At 42.1% G+C, this 17,381-nt stretch overlaps 3 protein-coding genes across 5 annotated transcripts; 2 read left to right on the forward strand and 1 right to left on the reverse strand.

The window, feature by feature from the left end:
* Nucleotides 1–211: 211 nt before the first annotated feature.
* racgap1 (Rac GTPase activating protein 1) lies at nucleotides 212–8,847 on the forward strand. 3 transcript variants are annotated; one of them, XM_079359523.1, is made up of 17 exons: nucleotides 214–390; nucleotides 792–897; nucleotides 1,019–1,221; nucleotides 1,682–1,824; nucleotides 2,241–2,310; nucleotides 2,403–2,456; nucleotides 2,565–2,642; nucleotides 3,102–3,219; nucleotides 3,482–3,624; nucleotides 3,921–4,085; nucleotides 4,197–4,292; nucleotides 4,745–4,943; nucleotides 5,304–5,409; nucleotides 5,940–6,072; nucleotides 7,252–7,378; nucleotides 7,463–7,562; nucleotides 7,839–8,847. In XM_079359523.1, the coding sequence occupies exons 2-17, from the start codon at nucleotides 813–815 to the stop codon at nucleotides 7,912–7,914; spliced, it is 1,896 nt and encodes a 631-aa protein (XP_079215649.1). In that variant the 5' UTR covers nucleotides 214–390; nucleotides 792–812; the 3' UTR covers nucleotides 7,915–8,847. The 3 variants fall into 3 exon arrangements, with proteins under 3 accessions (XP_079215647.1, XP_079215649.1, XP_079215648.1); XM_079359521.1 differs by having other exon boundaries at nucleotides 212–390; nucleotides 7,252–7,562; XM_079359522.1 differs by lacking the exon at nucleotides 214–390 and adding an exon at nucleotides 504–606 and having other exon boundaries at nucleotides 7,252–7,562.
* Nucleotides 8,848–9,953: 1,106 nt separating this feature from the next.
* LOC306833903 (uncharacterized protein) lies at nucleotides 9,954–12,979 on the reverse strand. Its single transcript, XM_079359525.1, has 5 exons — nucleotides 12,733–12,979; nucleotides 11,385–11,490; nucleotides 11,050–11,156; nucleotides 10,673–10,845; nucleotides 9,954–10,298 (listed from the first exon to the last, which is right to left on the reverse strand). Exons 1-5 carry the CDS (start codon nucleotides 12,887–12,889, stop codon nucleotides 10,020–10,022), a joined length of 822 nt encoding a protein of 273 aa, XP_079215651.1. The 5' UTR covers nucleotides 12,890–12,979; the 3' UTR covers nucleotides 9,954–10,019.
* On the forward strand, nucleotides 11,520–17,024 carry bin2a (bridging integrator 2a). The gene is made up of 13 exons (XM_079359524.1): nucleotides 11,520–11,754; nucleotides 13,353–13,463; nucleotides 13,573–13,653; nucleotides 13,832–13,886; nucleotides 13,977–14,071; nucleotides 14,243–14,338; nucleotides 14,485–14,592; nucleotides 14,681–14,766; nucleotides 14,853–14,928; nucleotides 15,031–15,113; nucleotides 15,465–16,071; nucleotides 16,158–16,225; nucleotides 16,325–17,024. The coding sequence occupies exons 2-12, from the start codon at nucleotides 13,377–13,379 to the stop codon at nucleotides 16,209–16,211; spliced, it is 1,428 nt and encodes a 475-aa protein (XP_079215650.1). The 5' UTR covers nucleotides 11,520–11,754; nucleotides 13,353–13,376; the 3' UTR covers nucleotides 16,212–16,225; nucleotides 16,325–17,024.
* The last annotated feature ends 357 nt before the right edge of the window (nucleotides 17,025–17,381 follow it).

Below are 17,381 nucleotides of genomic sequence, written 5' to 3' on the forward strand. Positions count from 1 at the left end.
AAAAGAGTTTTCTTCTTCTCGTCTTAATGCTTTTGTAAGGGGGCACGTAAGAGTCTTAAACAATGAAAGCTGGTGAAATATGTATTATAACGTTTTCACTCAGCCCATCGTCAGGTTTCAGCCGTTGACTTTGCGTCGATTTCAACCGCGCGAACGCCGCAGTGGTTTTATTTTGAAAATACGTACACTGGCGTCCTTACGTCACGACACTGGCATGCTGCTCTTCGCTCATTGGCCAGCGGCGAAATTTGAAATAGAAAGAGCCGTAATTGTTGCATACACTGTTATGTGGAGGAAGGTACGATAAGCTCGTCTCCAAAAAGAAGTAACAAGAAGAATCTATGAGCTGAAAGAAAGTTTGCTTTCCGGAAATTCTTCTTTACTGAAACTGTAAGTAGCTCATGCAAGTTTACCGAAATGGTCGAACAAAAGAGGAATTTGCAATAGCAGAAGTCCGGCGTATCATAACCGCCATGTTATTTTTCAAGCATACAGTTAGGTGAGTGTGTGTGTAACATTTCTCCACGGAGATGTAAAGAGCTAGAACATGTAAAAATATATAAATGTCCTTTGGTGGGGATTGAGAAGTATCTACACACACTGTAGGTAGGGACGTTTTTGAAGCATTTTCTGTTGTTGCCAAAAGGTATGAGGATGTGAGGATTTACTAATTCAATTTTGTCGGATGTCTCTGATTAGCAAGCCTGACAAGCAGCAATAGACCAGCACAATACAAAGCCATCACTCCTGTCATTATCTAAAATAATGTCTGTTTATTTGTATTCTTTAAGGGTCTTCAGAGAAAGACCATCATGGACACAGCTGTGATGACTCTCCAGAGCTTACATGATAAGCTGAGGACTCAAGTTGACCTTCTCAATGAGAACATTGAACCCAGTGAGTAGTTAATGGTTCTTGGTTTCATCTGTTACTCATCTTTTATGACCAACACTTAAGTTGCTTGAACAGACGCCTGCCCCATTTTTACTTTTTTTTTTTTCCCCTTCCATTTTCACAGACTTCATCCAGATGGCACAAAACTTTGACGACTGCCGTCGCAGATGGCTGAGGACAGAGCATGAGCTGGGCTCCTGCAAAGAGGTGCTCACCAAAGCGGAGACAGAGAGGGGAGCCCTGGAGGTCAAACTGAAACACGCCCGCAACCAAGTGGATGTGGAGATCAGACGGAGACAAAAGGCTGAGGCTGACTGCGAGAAGTTGGTATGTGGGAGCGATTTATCAACAAACCTATTCAAAGATGTTACATACCCTGCGAGGAGTTTTTTAAACTACTTAATTAACAGAGTGAGATTACTTTTGATGCATTTTAATAACTTACTAAAACACACAGGATCATCAGAATTAAGATGTTTTTATATTTTGAGCTGTTTTTGTTCAGCTCATTTTATAATTCCTTGTAATGTCTGAAAGCACTCACAGGAGGTTGTGTGTCGGATCAATAGACTGAATGCACCCTGCCAAAACAGCCTTTCATTAAATTCTCCACAGCAAAAATGTCATGATGAGTGATATCCTTGACTGTTTCAATGAATCTGAGGTTTCATCAATTTTACCGTTTACACATGTTAGGACAAAAGGGGTCGCTGCTTTTGACACAAACTGAAAGTTAATCACATGAGGTTTAAGTAAATCTACTGACGTTTTTTTCCCCTCCATACAGGATCGTCAGATTCAGTTGATCCGGGACCTCCTGACCAGTGAAGGATCCAGTAACAGCATCCAGCTCAGTGCAGAGCAGCGCTCCGCTTTGGCCTTCCTCAACACAAACTGTCAGCCAGCTGCCAACCTGAACACCAGCAGAAGGTAAGACATTCTCATCAGCAGCCTTTTATATTTGAAGTATTTTTTTGTACTTCCTGTCACTGGCCATGCAGTTTTTATTTAAGCTTGCCTTAGCATAGTTGCATGTGATATGTTAGAGCTTGTGTAGTGTTGCAGGTTGTTTACCTCATGTATGTAGAAACATCTCATGCTTGAGTTAGATGCCATTTCGAGTTGTTTTTAGTCGCTCACTTCAAACACAGAACTCTCTTCCTGTAGCAGCTCCTGATAAATTCGATACATCCTTCGACAAACTTTCAAACCTCTCCACACATTTGGACGTTTTCCAGTTTGATTTTTCAAAGGATAAAATGTCGTGTCGAACAATTAGTGAAGATGTTTCGGTTGGAGGAGAGTGAAGCGTGTAAGTTAAACTCCAGTTTTTTTCCTCCTGACAGACTGACGAGGATCGATGAGTCCGCCTCCATATTGTCAGACATCAGCTTTGACAAAACCGACAACTCTTTGGTAAGAATCTTTGTTTATACTTGTGTACATTTAAATGAACAGGTTGTAAAATACTCTTCTCTAAATCTTTAAATCTGATGTGTGTGTGACAGGATTGGGACTGCTCCAATGTGAAGACGGTCCGACTCAAGAAAAGAGAAAAAAGGGTACGTTCAGTCTATGTGCAGCTCTTCTCCTGAAATGTTTAGTTTTGGAAAGAATGGTCTCATATTCCCACTGAAGTGTAGATGACAAGTTTGGTGTTTTGATTTCAGCGCTCCTCAAGAAACCATGTCGACGGCCCTCCAATGATGTCCAAACGCTCTCGATCAACAGGCAGAACCTCAGACAGGGTAAGGTGTCTCATATTTAAACGACTGAAATCATCTTTGAACCAATTAGACTTTATTGAAAATGTATTAAGTTTAAACATCTGTAAATGGTATATTAGACGGCGACTGATTCTCCCCATGTGCGGAGAATAAAGTCCTCAGAGTTGCCGAGTTGTGGCTCCCTTCTCGAATGTCAATCCCCACTTTCTCTCTCTTGGATTTCTGACTCTATCCACAGTACCATCTCTAAAAAAAGAAATAAAAAGACCCAAAATATACCTTTTGAAGAAAGAAAGAAAGAAAAAAAAAAAAGTGCAATTGTAAAACTTACAACACTAACCTGCACGCCTCAACTTTATTTGGCATGGCCATCACAGATGCATTGTATTAGTGTTTCAGCTAACATGCTAGCTCTCTTATAGCTTGACCTGAGTTTGCTTCCGAGTGTTGTTCTGACTTTCTTGTGTTTATTCGTTACAGGGAAATGAGGCCCTGGTGACGAAAACCACGGTGACTGTCCCTCCAAATGGAGGACCTGTTGAGGCCGTTTCTACCATCGAGACGGTTCCTTACTGGACCCGCAGCAGGAGAAAGACTGGTAAGAGGTTCCGCTTTATGTGTAAGACTTGCCAAAAAGATCCTGTGGGTTCACATCTGGCTGTTTTTATATATATTGTCTTTCAAATACACATTCTCATGCACCACTGTGGTCTACAGTAAGTATCTTCATTGTGTGTGTCTGTGTGTGTGTGTGTGTTTTGAGTTGGCACATGCAGCAGTGATTTGATGCTCTATTCTCCCCCAAACTGCAGGCTGGTCATGGTGTATGTGACACTCTGTTATTAATCTTTAATCTTCAGCTGTCATGGAGTGGGACTCTGAATCTGTCCAGTCTGAGGACGTGTTCAAGCAGCCTGTCAACCCTGAAGGAGAGATGAAAGCACAGCCCAGCACGCCACAGAGCCACGGGAGCGTCCGCCACCACGAGTTTGTCTCCAAAACTGTAAGAATCTTCAAATCCCAAAGTTTCTCCCTTTCCATCTTTGCACTTGTGTCTTTGCAATGAGGAGGATTTAATTCTCATCGTCTAGCCTGTGAGAATAAAATCAGTGTTTTATAGTTGAGTACTAATTTTGCCATCTGAGCTAATTGCCACCAGACTGAAAGGATGTCTAATGGCCTCTCCATTTGTTTATTTGTACTGCTGCCGATCTTTTAAATGACTTTATTGTGACTGTAAATGGCTCAACACGCAGCTCTTACCAGCCTCTCCCGCATGGTCTGAATGTGTTTTTAAAGGTCATAAAGCCCGAGTCGTGCGTACCCTGTGGAAAGAGGATCAAGTTTGGGAAGCTGTCCCTGAAGTGCAGAGACTGCAGGGTGGTCTCTCACCCCGAGTGTCGCGAACGTTGCCCCCTGCCGTGCATCCCTAACCTGGGTGCAACTCCAGTCAAAATCGGGGAGGTATGTGATGAATATGAGTCACACCTGCAATCGCTTGATTTTCAACAGTCACTTTCCTCTCTGACGTGTTGTCACGGTGATGATCGTTGACTCCATCGCATCTGTTTCCAGGGTGTGCTGGCAGACTACGTCCCTGAGATGTCCCCCATGATCCCCCCTCTTGTAGTCCACTGTATTAGCGAGATCGAGCAGAGGGGCCTCCATGAGGTAGGTGGTCTTTTTCTTCTTCTTCTTCTCCTCTTTGAATAAAATGCTGACATGTTCAAAGAGAGAGGCTCGTGGTTTAACTAAGATTGTATCATCTATTTCTGGGGGATTACGTTTGTATTTGGACCGGCTAAAAAGATCAGCAGATGTCTGCCTGACTGTGCTGCCGTCTCCTCCTTCTGTTGTTTTATTTTTTGATCTTGTCTCACTTTCCTCGGGTGGCTCAATTTAAAAAAAAAAAAAAAAGGTTTTTTTGTTCATCTTAAAGACATTTTCTGCTCCTACTTGGTTGTTCTAAATTATGCCTTCTTTCTTTATGGGCCTGCCAATGTGACTGCACGTGTTTCAATGTTCTATCTATCTGCTGTGTTTTAGAATCTTTTTATTTGAGACAGAATATGAACCTTAAAAAAACAAAGATGAAATTCTTTCTTGTATTCGCTCCCTCTCAGGCTGGACTGTACCGTCTCTCTGGGGCCGATCGCACAGTGAAGGAGCTGAAGGAAAAGTTCCTCCGCAGCAAGACCGTTCCTTTGCTCAGCAAAGTGGACGACATCCACGCCATCACCGGCCTGCTGAAGGACTTCCTGAGGAACTTGAAGGAGCCTCTTCTCACGTTCCGTCTCAACCATCCGTTCATGGACGCTGCAGGTTTGTGTGTGTGTGTGTAAAAGATACAAATATAAGTAACACAGCACTAAATGTTCACACAACTGCATGTAAACGGTAAACTGCAATGTTTATAGACGGCTGAAATGTACCCGACAGAGCCGTTAAAAGCAAGTCTTAGGAGTGTTTCCTCGACTTTTGTTGTTGCTATTTATTCTGCAAAATGTTTTCCAGTTATATTCAGGCAGTGGAACAAAGAGAGTTCAGTTCGTTGGACCTTTTTTCTGAATTTATTTGTCACCAGAGTCGGATACGTTTTCTTTCAGGTTGTTCATTAAATCCAAACAACCTCCGTGTTCTCGCTCGGCGCTGATGAAATTGCCTTTCTTTGTTCCCTCTCAGAGGTTTCCGACGACGACAACAGCATCGCTCTGATGTACCAAACCATCGGTGACCTGCCGCTCGCCAACAGAGACACGCTGGCTTTCTTGATGCTTCACCTGCAGAGGTGAGCAGCTCATTAGAAGATTCACTCACATATTCCTGCTACAGCTTCACTATTGGGACTCAATGAATTCACAGAAGTCTTTCATCTCTCTGTCTGACCTTTTCAATATTTTTTCTGTCTTTCAAACTTAATTAGATTCAATTGCTCCAGGTGCGATTTGCTTTGATAAACAACTCGAGTGCATCCTGTTGAACTTCACGGTTTTAAACCGGAAAAATGTGTTTATTGAGGCAGCTGAAGCTCAGTGGTCGAGTCAGTTATCTCTTTACTGAAGGCCTAAATTGACCTCCAGTGGCGTGTGAGTCAGTGCGTGTGAATGGGAAAAGTACAGATGGGCAGAAGGATCCAATTATAGTATTGATTATCTGCGTTCCATCAACCCTGTACAGTCTGCGGATGAAAGTCCAGAGGTTCATTACAGTGGGGAAAAGTTCTTACTATTTATTAAAAAGTTGGTAGTTGTTTCTTTTTTAAGATGAATGAGTTTATTGTTAGATAGAACATTAAAAACACGTCCTTCAATCTTTCAGAGTTGCTGACAGTTTGGACACGAGGATGGACATCAGTAACTTGGCTCGAGTGTTTGGTCCAACCCTCGTGGGTCATGCAGTTCCCAACCCAGACCCCATGACAATCCTGCAGGATACCAAAAGACAACCTAAGGTAGGGCTGAACAAGTCGCCGCATTCACGAACACAAAGCCTTTTTTTTTTTTCTTTCTTTTTTTTTTTTATGTCTGTGGTTACTCGAATAGATCCCTAAATCAGTTCAACAGATTCTGGGTTCAGCCGACACTTGTGAAAAGCTTCATTGTCAGCGATGCAACAGAAAAGGAACTTTTTCATCATGTCACAGTTCGACCACATCAAGTCATCAAGTCATCGGAGAAAGAAGCGGGTCAGGATTACATTTTGTCATCAGATGTGATCCTGAGCACGCTGAGAGGAGCTGGTGACAGTTTGACTCTCTCTGGCTTCTTCACCATGTCATAGCTTCAGAGTCTCATCCATGACAGGCACATAGTGACACTGTCCTGTTAGCGCCCAGTCATCATTTTGTGGGAATATATTGTTTCCTGTGACTGCTTCACAATAAAAGCCCCCACGTGCTGTTCACGGCAGAGTGTAGGAGCAGAGTGAGCGATGCGTTTCCCCACGTTCATAGATTGATGCTTGTTAATTGAAGAGAGATTTCTCCTGAATAAAAAAAAAAAATCCTGTAATTTCAAATGGAAAAACTTTTATAGCACAGACAGGAATGCATAGTTTTCTCAGAGTCAGTTTGATGAGGTGTAGGAATGGCCGACTCCCATGCTGACAATGGAAGGGGGGTGAAGGTAGAAAAGTTTTTAAAAGCTACTGTAACACACCACACGTGTGATCAGATTGAAAAGTGTCAGAAGCTCAAACTAAGACACTGAGAGGAGGTCTAGGTCAGGTTTTAAAACTGTTTGTCATTTCCTTCCTGTGTTTAGGTTAGTTTTGATGTTTGGCTCTACTCGTGAACTTTTCGTGGCGCAAACAGACTGACACAACTTAACTGCCGTTAACTCGTTTCAGCGCAGTGCCGACTTTAAACCATAACTTAAGACTGAACTTACACACGGATGGTGCAGCTCAGCCTCGTTTGTCAGACTAACCGACCACTTCACATAAAGTCCCCCACAGTGATTTCTACTTATCTTCAAAGCATCCTCCCGGTGCTCTCGTCTCAGTAACCACCTCTGTCTCACCTCAGGCTTCTGCACCTCTGGGAGAGGATGAGGCAACACGTTGAAACAGGCCCGATCTTTTACCTTTTTTATGAATCTCATTATTATTATTATATTTTTCTTCTGTTCAGGTCGTGGAGCGTCTGCTGTCTCTGCCGGCGAATTACTGGGGTCAGTTTGTGATGGCGGAGAGCGAGCAGCCCAACTTGGATCACCTGATCATCGAGAACGCCAACTGCTACGCCACCCCGGAGAGAAGTACGAGCTCAGCTGTTGTTCTGCAGGCTTTGCTTGTCTTTGCTGGCCCTTGCTTGATTTGTAATGTGTGCTGTGTTGTTTCAGTGAGCATGCTGGGACCTCTGACCACTCCAGAGCACCAGTTCAATAAAACCCCCTCCTCCAGCTCCTTGTCTCAGCGCATGAAGTCCTCTCTGACCCCAAGGTAAACACACAAGCTCCGGCCGTGCTTTAAAACTAACATCACCATCGATGATGATAGGATTAATCTGCTTCTGAACTTGTGTACAGCTGATTCAAATATTCAAGCTATATGATGGATGGGAGTTTCTTTTGTTTGTTTGTTTTTTTTAACATTTGGGGAAAAGGCTGACTCCTCAGAACATCTTTCTCCCGAGTTAATCTTCACATCTCTCATTGGACTCTGTTTTATTGGCTCCTAATAATTAAATGTCATTATGTCTGCTCTCTGTTGTTGCAGATTCGGGAGCAAGAGCAAATCAGCAGTCGGATTCGCTCGCCACGGAAAATTCTTTTCATCTCCACTCATGAATTAACTCCAAAGCAGCTGAACTCTAACCCCTCCATTCAAACGCTGCAGTAACCACCATTTAACCATTCATGCGTAACATGGTACTGCTTTGATAATGGCTATAAAACCCTCCATATTAGTCTGCTTGCTTATAATTGTAATATTTCACATCCCTTGGGTTGTGTTTTTCTGAGTTTTGTGTTTGTTGAAGGATTTTTTTTTAATCCATATTGTAGTTTTATGTTTATGCACATCTGTGTGTCTGTAGAGCTGATTGCTTTTTCTGATCGTTCAACGAGACTTTCTCAGTTTGCTTCAAAACAAATGAGGACGTACTTCATCGCAGTCTCGCTCGTTTTTTATCGTGTGCATAGGGTGAAATATGTACAGCTTTATTGTGACCAGCTTTTACATTTTAATCATTTCCTTTTGCAGTTTTTCAACTCATGTGTCACTCAGAAGTTGAAGAATTGATTCTTAGGCATTTCATTATTAAGGTGTAACTGAATGTGTGCGTAACATAATCTTCCTACTTTTGATGTTTGTTTTTCACTTCCATTGACTTTTGATCGTCTCTAACCCCCGCCTTCATCTTCTCAATCATTTGCGAGACCGACTGAGATGAATGTTTTTAGAAGAAGAAAAGAAAAAAAATTTGAGAAGGGGACCCACATTTCCAAATCCCTACAGCCTCATTGTTTCCAGTGCAGCCCGCTGTGCCAGTGATCATCAGGAGAATAATTCTCTGCTTTATGTGTGGGGCTGTTATCTCTGGAGGAGCACTGTGAGCTCACCATGTTTATTGCTCTGTATTGTTAGTACTGTGGGAAGCTCCTTGTGAGTAATGGCAATTAAACTGTAAGATTTGGCCAGTTCAGTTACTGCGGCATGATTTGATGGCATTTAGAATACATTTATACATACTTTACTAAATTATAAAAGACATTTCCAACCTCTACTCTGTGTTTGCTGTGATTTCTACTCGTGCTTCGTGTGATTGCTTTGGTTTAGAGTTTGTGATCCCAGTCTTCAATTCTTCTACTGCATCCGTTTGTCACATTTAATCCAAAACTGTCGGAGACGAAGGTAGGCGTGAATTCAAAGGCCACTAGCTTTCGAGTTTTCACCCCTCACCTTGAAAGGCTTCGTCTCTCATTAACAGGTTAGTTCTCATCATCTAAAGAGCAGTTAGAGGAGGAAGGTTGTGATGGACAGTCACACTTTTCACTCACTGCCTGATTGTGCCACATTATGCAACGTCGAGTAGTGTTTCATTAGTTCACATTCAGAGAAGGGATGAAGAAATGCCCGAGATAAATCAGTTAACCTAAAGAGACATTGCTTTGATGTTCATTTGTTACACAGGTTTTTCAAAAACGAATTTACAAGCTCTCTTTTTTCCTGGTGAAGATGGCAGCATGAAACTTTCAGACGTAGAACGAAGACGATAACCAGAACTGTGGCCCTGTTCTCATTCCTGATAATAAATCATAAAACAGTTACTGTTCAAAAGAAGTAATGGGATGATCTCATTCGGGGCAGTTTGACATTTCATTAATGAATCGAAGCAGTGTTAGCCAAGATGTGAAGAATCAACATTATGTAAATGAGGCAGTCTGGCTTTCTGCAGAAGGTCAGCACTAAGTTGCACTCGTGTTCATTTGTCAGGAATGGTTTAGCCTCAGGACCCGCTGACAACTTAACGAGAAACGGGGACCCACATTTCTAAACATTTCAACACTTTGGTTATTGTAACTAAAGTTTGTGCAGTTTGGACTTAAACCTTTATAGGACACTCATTGAAATACTTTGAAATTCAACCTCAGTGTTATTCAAGGACATAACAGAACTTTATTTCTGTTATAACGTTTTTCAAAACTTGTAATTTTTTAATTTTGGTTCAAATGCCAGAATAGCAGGATCAGCGGCATAGGGTGATCTCTTCTGATTGGCTGAGTGGGGATCACATGCTTCTCGACCTTACTGAGCCATATGTAATGTTTGTGGAACCAAAAATAGTCACTTGCCCTATAAAGTGCTGAGATGGAGCAAAAGCACATCATAGACTTTTTTGAAGCATTTATTGGTTCAACTGTTGATTAAATGTTCAATTATAACGAGTAGAAAACATCAACATTTGGGCCATGGCCAGAGCAGAGGAGTGTTCTTAATGTAGTCCTGGAAGGCCGGGTCAGATCCCCACTTCTTCATCGCCTGCTTCTCCAGGATGGGAATGCCGCTGACGTATCGCAGCAGGAACCAGACAAAGAGAGGCGACGCCACGCTCAGGTACTGAGGACCCTGCATCACCGAGGAGGCCGAGAGCCAGAGACCCGACCACTGCAGGATCTCCCCAAAATAATTAGGGTGTCTGCTGTAGCCCCAGAGTCCACTCTGGATGAACTTCCCCTGGAGGAGCGAGAGTAAAGTGGTTATTACAGTCAGGGAATGAAGCATTAATGTAGCTTAGGGACACATCATTTATTTATTAGACATGCTCTAAAGTTCTGTTATCTCGTTGATAATAAAACTGCTGACTATAAAGCACTAAACCTAAAGTCCTTGCTGTTTTCAGAGAATGATTTTAAACTTAGAGAGAATTTGTCTGAACTTAAAGGAGAGTGGAAAGACTTGGGATGGATGACACCCCCCCCCCCCCCGTAGAGCAAGCTGTCTTTGCTAAATTTGTCCCAAAGATCCATAAAAAGGATGGGGTGGGGTATTTACAAATATAAAGAACAGATACTACTTTGGTGCTGTTCTGCTGATACAATGTGACTTACAGCGTTATCCGGGTCACGCTTGAAAAACCATTTCTGCTGATCGGCGATCGCTTCGGTAGCAAAGCCGAGTCCCCAAATCGTCCAGCCGACGTAGTCCCTCGTTCCCAGAGGCACGTCTCGCTTCTCGCTGTTCAGCATGAGGGTGGGCAGGAGGGTCATAAATACCCACAATGCTGTGAGAAACAGGAAATGATCATTCATCTCCTTGCCACCATGTTCGCTTTAATACTTTCACAGACGAAAACGATCAAACCAACACCCCCCCTACCTTGAATAAATACATTTAAATGAGAGTGATTTATTCAAGGTAACTGTGCCGAGCTGGTCAAGGACTTCTGGGGTAACTAGAGGAAGGCTTTCACTTTGCCTCCAAGTACCTTGAACGGTCCAGTAAACGAAGAAAGTCCCTGGGCTTTCTCTGACATTGTTGAACCTGCGATCATGACCGTCCTTCAAGATTCGCATGAAGAGGAATGTTCCCAGTCTGCACAGAGAACACAGTTAACGTCTGTTCACATTAACTAAGACATTATTCATTAACCTGACGTTAAGCTTTTACATTCATTAGTTCCTCCTCTGACCTCTCCGAGGACCCTCCATAGCATAATGAACACAAGGCTTCATGCACAAAGATTCAATCTGCATTCCTGTAGGGGCTTTATTGATCTGTGCAGGGGTTTCATTTGGTCTTTATCACTGCTGTCTTATTTACCTGAGCCCCCATGCAGTCACACACCCAGTCTGCACCTTCTGACGGACATGACTGGCTCCTCCCCAGATACGACTCAGGTGGGCGAGCAGTATAAATGTGCCAGATCCTGTTAATAAAACGGAGAGAGGGAGAAGTTGCAGACTCAGGAGTGGTAGGGACATGGGTATGTCAAACAGCCCTGCGGAGTGCGTAAGGCGTGTTCAATAAATCTTTGACCCAGGATACTGCAGACAATTGGTTCCAAAGTTCAAGGGTAAAATATCAGGAGCCGAGCGCGCAGGGCAGAAAAGAAGAAGAGGACGAGAGCAGGAGAGGTGTCAAGGTGATTCATTGGGAACATTATAAAGAAATCGGTCACTGGTGTCGGCAGGTAAGTTGCACTGTTCTACATGCAACAACTAATTTGACAACCATCTGTATTAAAGCCTAAAAGCACCTTGAATGACTTTGCAAATGTCTCGCTTTATACCTGGAAGAGCACTTTGAATGCACAGAACCTGTCACAGGTGTAACTCACCTGGAGAAAACTTATAGACGAAGCAGGTCACAATCAAAGCTTGAAGTCTTTGTTTATGTTACAGATAAACTATGTAACATAATCTGCCAATTCGCAGGAAAAAAAATGGTCAGAAATTGCAGCATATGAAGGCCAGGGCGACGCCTCCCAAACGCTCATTCTCAGCTGCATTTTAGCAACCAAGACGAAAAAATTAAAATGAAAATCATAAGTAAAACCTGAAAAAGTGGATTTTTTTCCTTTAATTAAAAAAATGTAAAATAGTTGTAGTTTAATTTTTGTCTGTCTATCATTTCAGTTTTAGAAAATAAGATGGTCTTTACAGGTATTTTACATGTTTTACTGTTTTGCTCGAAATGTTTAACCATTTTTATTTGTCAGTTCAATGTTTTTTAATGCAAAGTTAAAAACGTACAAAAAAGCCTATTTAAGGCTGAAAAAGCCACCGCCTGTGGTATTCTAAAAGGATCCTGGGATCCCTCTGTCCGCCCCTGCTGACTCCGGGTCATTAACGTTAAGCTGATTGGCTCCTCGTCTTAAGGTGTAGGAGGAGCTTTCTTAGCTGTTTCACAACAAATCGGTTTTAGATAACATGTTTTATAAGTACTACAAGGTTGCAGTCCAACAAGTGAATTCAGCTTAAAAAAGTACATTTTAAACTTGAATGAACTACAGCTGACTCTGAAGAACTGAACAGCTGTGAATCGCTTCCCAATAAAGACAAGTTTTTAACCATAAATATTGTTGAAAAAAACCCGTCTGCACATGGCCACAGATAAACAACAAGGGAGACAAATGTTAGAATATGTTCGCTAGTTTAGTCCTAATTACCTGCCAGATCATAAAACTTCTCGGTTTTGAAGGCAGAGGCCAGAGCCCAGCCGGCCCACTGGATGCCCAGGTCTGCGGCGGCGCATTTCACCAGCGTGCTCCCCATGATCAGGTCCTGCAGCTGGGCGAGCAGCGCCGGGATATGATAGTCAGTCATAAAGAGCCACTCCTCCGACACCAGCAGCAGAACAAAACACTCTGGTTAAAGTTCACCGCCGCTGCCATTCTACTGCGGGGCGTGGCTTCATCGCGAGGAACTCTGGGTATTGTAGTTATTAGAGGATCACAGCTCCAGAGGTGCAGGGAGTCTTTAAGATCAAGATCGTTTACTCAATCTAATTTCCCTACATAAAAAAAAACATTAATAGGAGTATTTGGTGCTGTAAATGATGTACGTTCCGCATAAATATTGTAAAAAAAAAAAATACGCCATAATAATTGATTATCTATATTACTATGAAATATTGGTAATTTGAGTAAAACTGAATTACAGGACTTGGTTCCCACAATCTTCTACTAACTTCTGTTGGTGATAATCCATGTGCATGTTGGGCCTATAAAGGCTGATAACTAAGCAATGTTGTTATGTACTGTTTCTCCTGCTTATCCTTTATCATCAGGAATAAACACAATTAAGACCAATTATGGCTGAGAGCACGACGAGCCCAAAAAGCAGCTCTGGTGACTTCGCTAAGAAAGTCCAACGGCAGTTGAGCAGAGGCAAAGAAAAGGTAACAGTGTGCACAGTTTTTCTTTGTTTTCCAAACATCAAGGGGGACATTCTTATTTCCATTAACCATCTGTAGCTCTAAGATATGTGTTGTTGTTGTTTTTCTGCAGGTGCTGCAGAGGCTGGGAAAAACAGTAGAGACCAGAGATGACCACTTTGAACAGTCCTTTCAAAATTTTCTGGACCAGCAGGTAAATCTTTCACCTGCTTAATGAGGAGGAGGACACTTGACGAGTTGCTTTTTTCTTTGGACTTAGATGTTTAATCTAAAACAAACGGATGTTGGATGTTTTATTACGTGTTCACTGAGGGAATCAAACATCACAACAGTAATACATTTAAAGCCATGCAAACCTATTGTTTCTGCAGACTGATGGGAACCGCATATACAAGGACCTGAGGCACTACATCAGTGCAGTTAGAGGTAAAAAAAAAAAGAGTTTGCTTAAGACACTATAGTGTGGTAGATTATTGTCCCCTGCATGTCCCTTGTGAACAATTAAGCTTTTTACAGACATGCGTGAAGCTTCGAGACGACTTTCCCAATCTCTGTTCGATGCTTATGAACATGACTGGGCTGCAGGGGAAGACTTGGGAGCCATTGTAGAGGTCTGTATGATCATCGGTGATTATATAAATCCCAGTGGCTGTGTACATATTTCTGCACTCGTCTGTTGTATAAGTTCTGCAAGATTCTCATCGCCATAGGGGCCGAGTACCCCCTATTCTTTCCTCTTTATACATAATTAATGTGATATTTATGTTGCGCCTCTTAATCAGGGAGAGGATCTCCTGTGGAATGACTACGAGGTGAAATTAATGGACCAAGCCATCCGCACCATGGAGTCCTATGTGAGCCAATTCCCTGATGTAAAGGTAAGGAGAGAGGAAGCCAGTTTACGCAAGCAAACAGAAGTGAACACACACAGAGACAGACAGAAGGCCTGAGAGAAAACCAACACAGCTTTTATTTCCACATAGATACACGCACACACATTTTGTCTGTGTTGTTTAATCTGCAGGAGAAAGTGGCCAAGAGGGGGAGAAAACTGGTGGATTACGACTCCTCCCTGCACCACCTGGAGGCGCTGCAGACGGCGAAGAAAAGAGATGATGTCAAAATAAGCAAGGTCCCAACACACTGCACACAGTGCATCTTTTATTGTGTAATTTGAACCCACGAGCGTTCAGAAACTAATTCCAGGTTTCACTCTGCAGGCAGAAGAAGACATGCACGCTGCTAAAAGTGTCTATGAAGGCATCAACAACGACTTAAAGGACGAGCTGCCTTCGCTCTTTGAAAGGTCTGGAAGAATATTTACTGTTATAGAAACATGAATAAATGTGTGAACGTCTGTTAAATGACATTTTCATACTTTTACCTTTGTAGTCGTATTGGATGCTACGTTTCAGTATTCTCATCTCTGTCAAATTTACGAGACGTCTTCCATAAAGAAATGAGCAAGGTACGTTTCGCTCTGCATCAGCTTAAGTTGGCAAGGACTTTTCAGTTTTAGAGGAACTTTTTTTTTCACATGTCCGTCTTATTTTTGGATTATTATCACTAGATCAACCAGGATCTTCACAGCGTGATCAAGGAGCTGGAGGCTCAACATCCAGACAAAGTGTTTGCTGTGAGGGGATTGCAACGGTAAGCTCTAATTTGATCTTTGACTTTTGAAAGCTTCATGACAATTGAAGCTTATTTTAAACATTCCAGCTCAGAAACACTGTTGTTACATCTTTCCTGACAATTCTTTGGATGTTATGCTTCCTTCAATAATTAAAAATATCTTTTATTTATTGATAAAAAAATTTGATAAAAATACCAGATTTGGAACAAAGATCCCCAAATTGAGGGCTTTGGTGTGTTACCACCTGAAAATGAGATCTAAACAGTATACTCACCTGAATAATAATCATAATAAATCTTATAGGCTACAAATGCTGTGTTAATCTCTTCCTAACTTTGCATCTGATATAACATCTACAAATATTTCAGGTATGGCTCCCTGAAGAGACGATCTGTGATGTCTCCTAAGGCCTGGAAAGCCAGCTTCTCTGAGTTCCACAAGAACTACAGTCCTAGACCCGGACACAGGTCCAGCTTTAAGTCTCCAGAAAAACCTCGACATAGCACTCTGTCCAGAGAGAGCAGCACCCTGACAGTCACACCGCAGTCACCCATCCTGGAGAGTCCCACCTCTGAGTCCAGGGATCTTGATTCCCAGTCGAGCTACAGTGAGACCCCCAGTTCACCATCACAAGAGGATTCTGCAGAGGGGGCAGCTGGGAGCAAGCTAAAGTCAGGAGAAGAGAGCAGTCAGGTGGAGGAGGAGAAGGATGTGAAGGAAGAAGAGTCTGAGCCCCCTGGAGAGTCTGATAATCAGAGAGATGGTGCCAAAGCTCCACCAAGTGATAGCAGCTCTGAACTGAACAACTCCTGTGATTCGGAGAGTCTGGACATGCAGCTGTCTGCAGCCGACATCGGCCCGCTGCACATTGAGGAGAGAGAGGACAGCCCGGTGCACCTGGAGAGTCTCAAACTGGGGAATGGGGAAGTGTCTGGGTTTGACTCTGACACCAAGGATCTGAGCAGTCCATGCAAGGTTTGTTACTTGATACGCAGCTGCTCCTCCTACATGCATTCTCATCTGTCTTGGATCTCTTGCGATATTACGTTTCTCTTTTCTAGGATGCTCCAGCAGAAAACCAAGCTTCTCCAAACATCAAAAATACAGTGGTTTAGAGCACATCACTGGGGTTAGTTTGTTTTTAATTCACATAATCTGCCATTTATTATTACTGTAACTGTTCTACGCCTTCTTGAGCTCTTAATAACTCTGTGTTTGTTTTAAACAGAGAGGCTGAGAAGAGAGTGAAGTTAACAGCTGCACAGAAGAAAAAAATGTGGAGACAGCCGCACTGAAACTCCCAACTGTGTTGTAATGAAATGTGTGCTGTGCATTGACTTGTTGGTGTCACTTTTTCTATTGAACATTTATTGAAATCACATGTTTGTTGATCACAGTCTGGTTAAAACTTAATGTGTCGTATTTTTTCTTTGGCTTAATTATCTTTTAAAAGTAGATTTGCGTACATTTATAGGTACATGTTGATTTAGTCGTGAATGTGGCTTGTTCTTGAACACATGCAGATAAGTTTACATGAAGCTTTACACATCGTCGCCCATTCACAGATTTACTGTGCTGTGGTTCATGTGTCAAACTTTCAGCAGACATAAGACTACTTCTTAAAGGCAATTTAAGTTATTTTTTCCTTATTTTAAATTTATTTTAAGCATTTTTGTTCACAGGATCTCAGCTTTTACACATTTTTAAGATTAATTTTCAACCTTAGTTTGAATTGGATTATGGGACCTTTTTAATCTGCAAATCTGCAAATGAGATGTACAATAATTGTGTGATTCTGAACAACAATCTTTGTATCATGTTTATACTGATATAATTAGTTTGAATGATTTGATGAATATGCAAACACTCAAGGATACGGCTCTCTGATGTATACAATAAATTGTTAAAATGCAGTTATTTAAAAATAATGTGTGTGTGCAGCTGTGTTTGCTCGTCTGCCAGTGGAGATTAGACAAGATAGGAACAAAAAGTAAGAGCCCTCACTCAGCACCACATACTGAATGAAACATGGTCGAAGTTTCAGTGACATCACTGAGGCCACACTATATTGAAAATACTGTACACAAGGCTATAATGAATACATTTGCCTTTATACTAATGCTTTGTGTTAACAGAATGACAACATCCACAAAAGAGCAGTGAACAACATACGGGCGAAAAAAGAAAACATAATGCAGCTGTTTAATTACGTGCACAGAAATTGTAGTTGGCTCAAAATTGGCTTAAAGTAAATTCTCTGGAGAATAAGCTGTAATGTTCTCACA

The sequence above is a fragment of the Symphodus melops genome (assembly GCF_947650265.1).
Source record: "Symphodus melops genome assembly, chromosome: 13".
Classification (NCBI taxonomy): domain Eukaryota; kingdom Metazoa; phylum Chordata; class Actinopteri; order Labriformes; family Labridae; genus Symphodus; species Symphodus melops.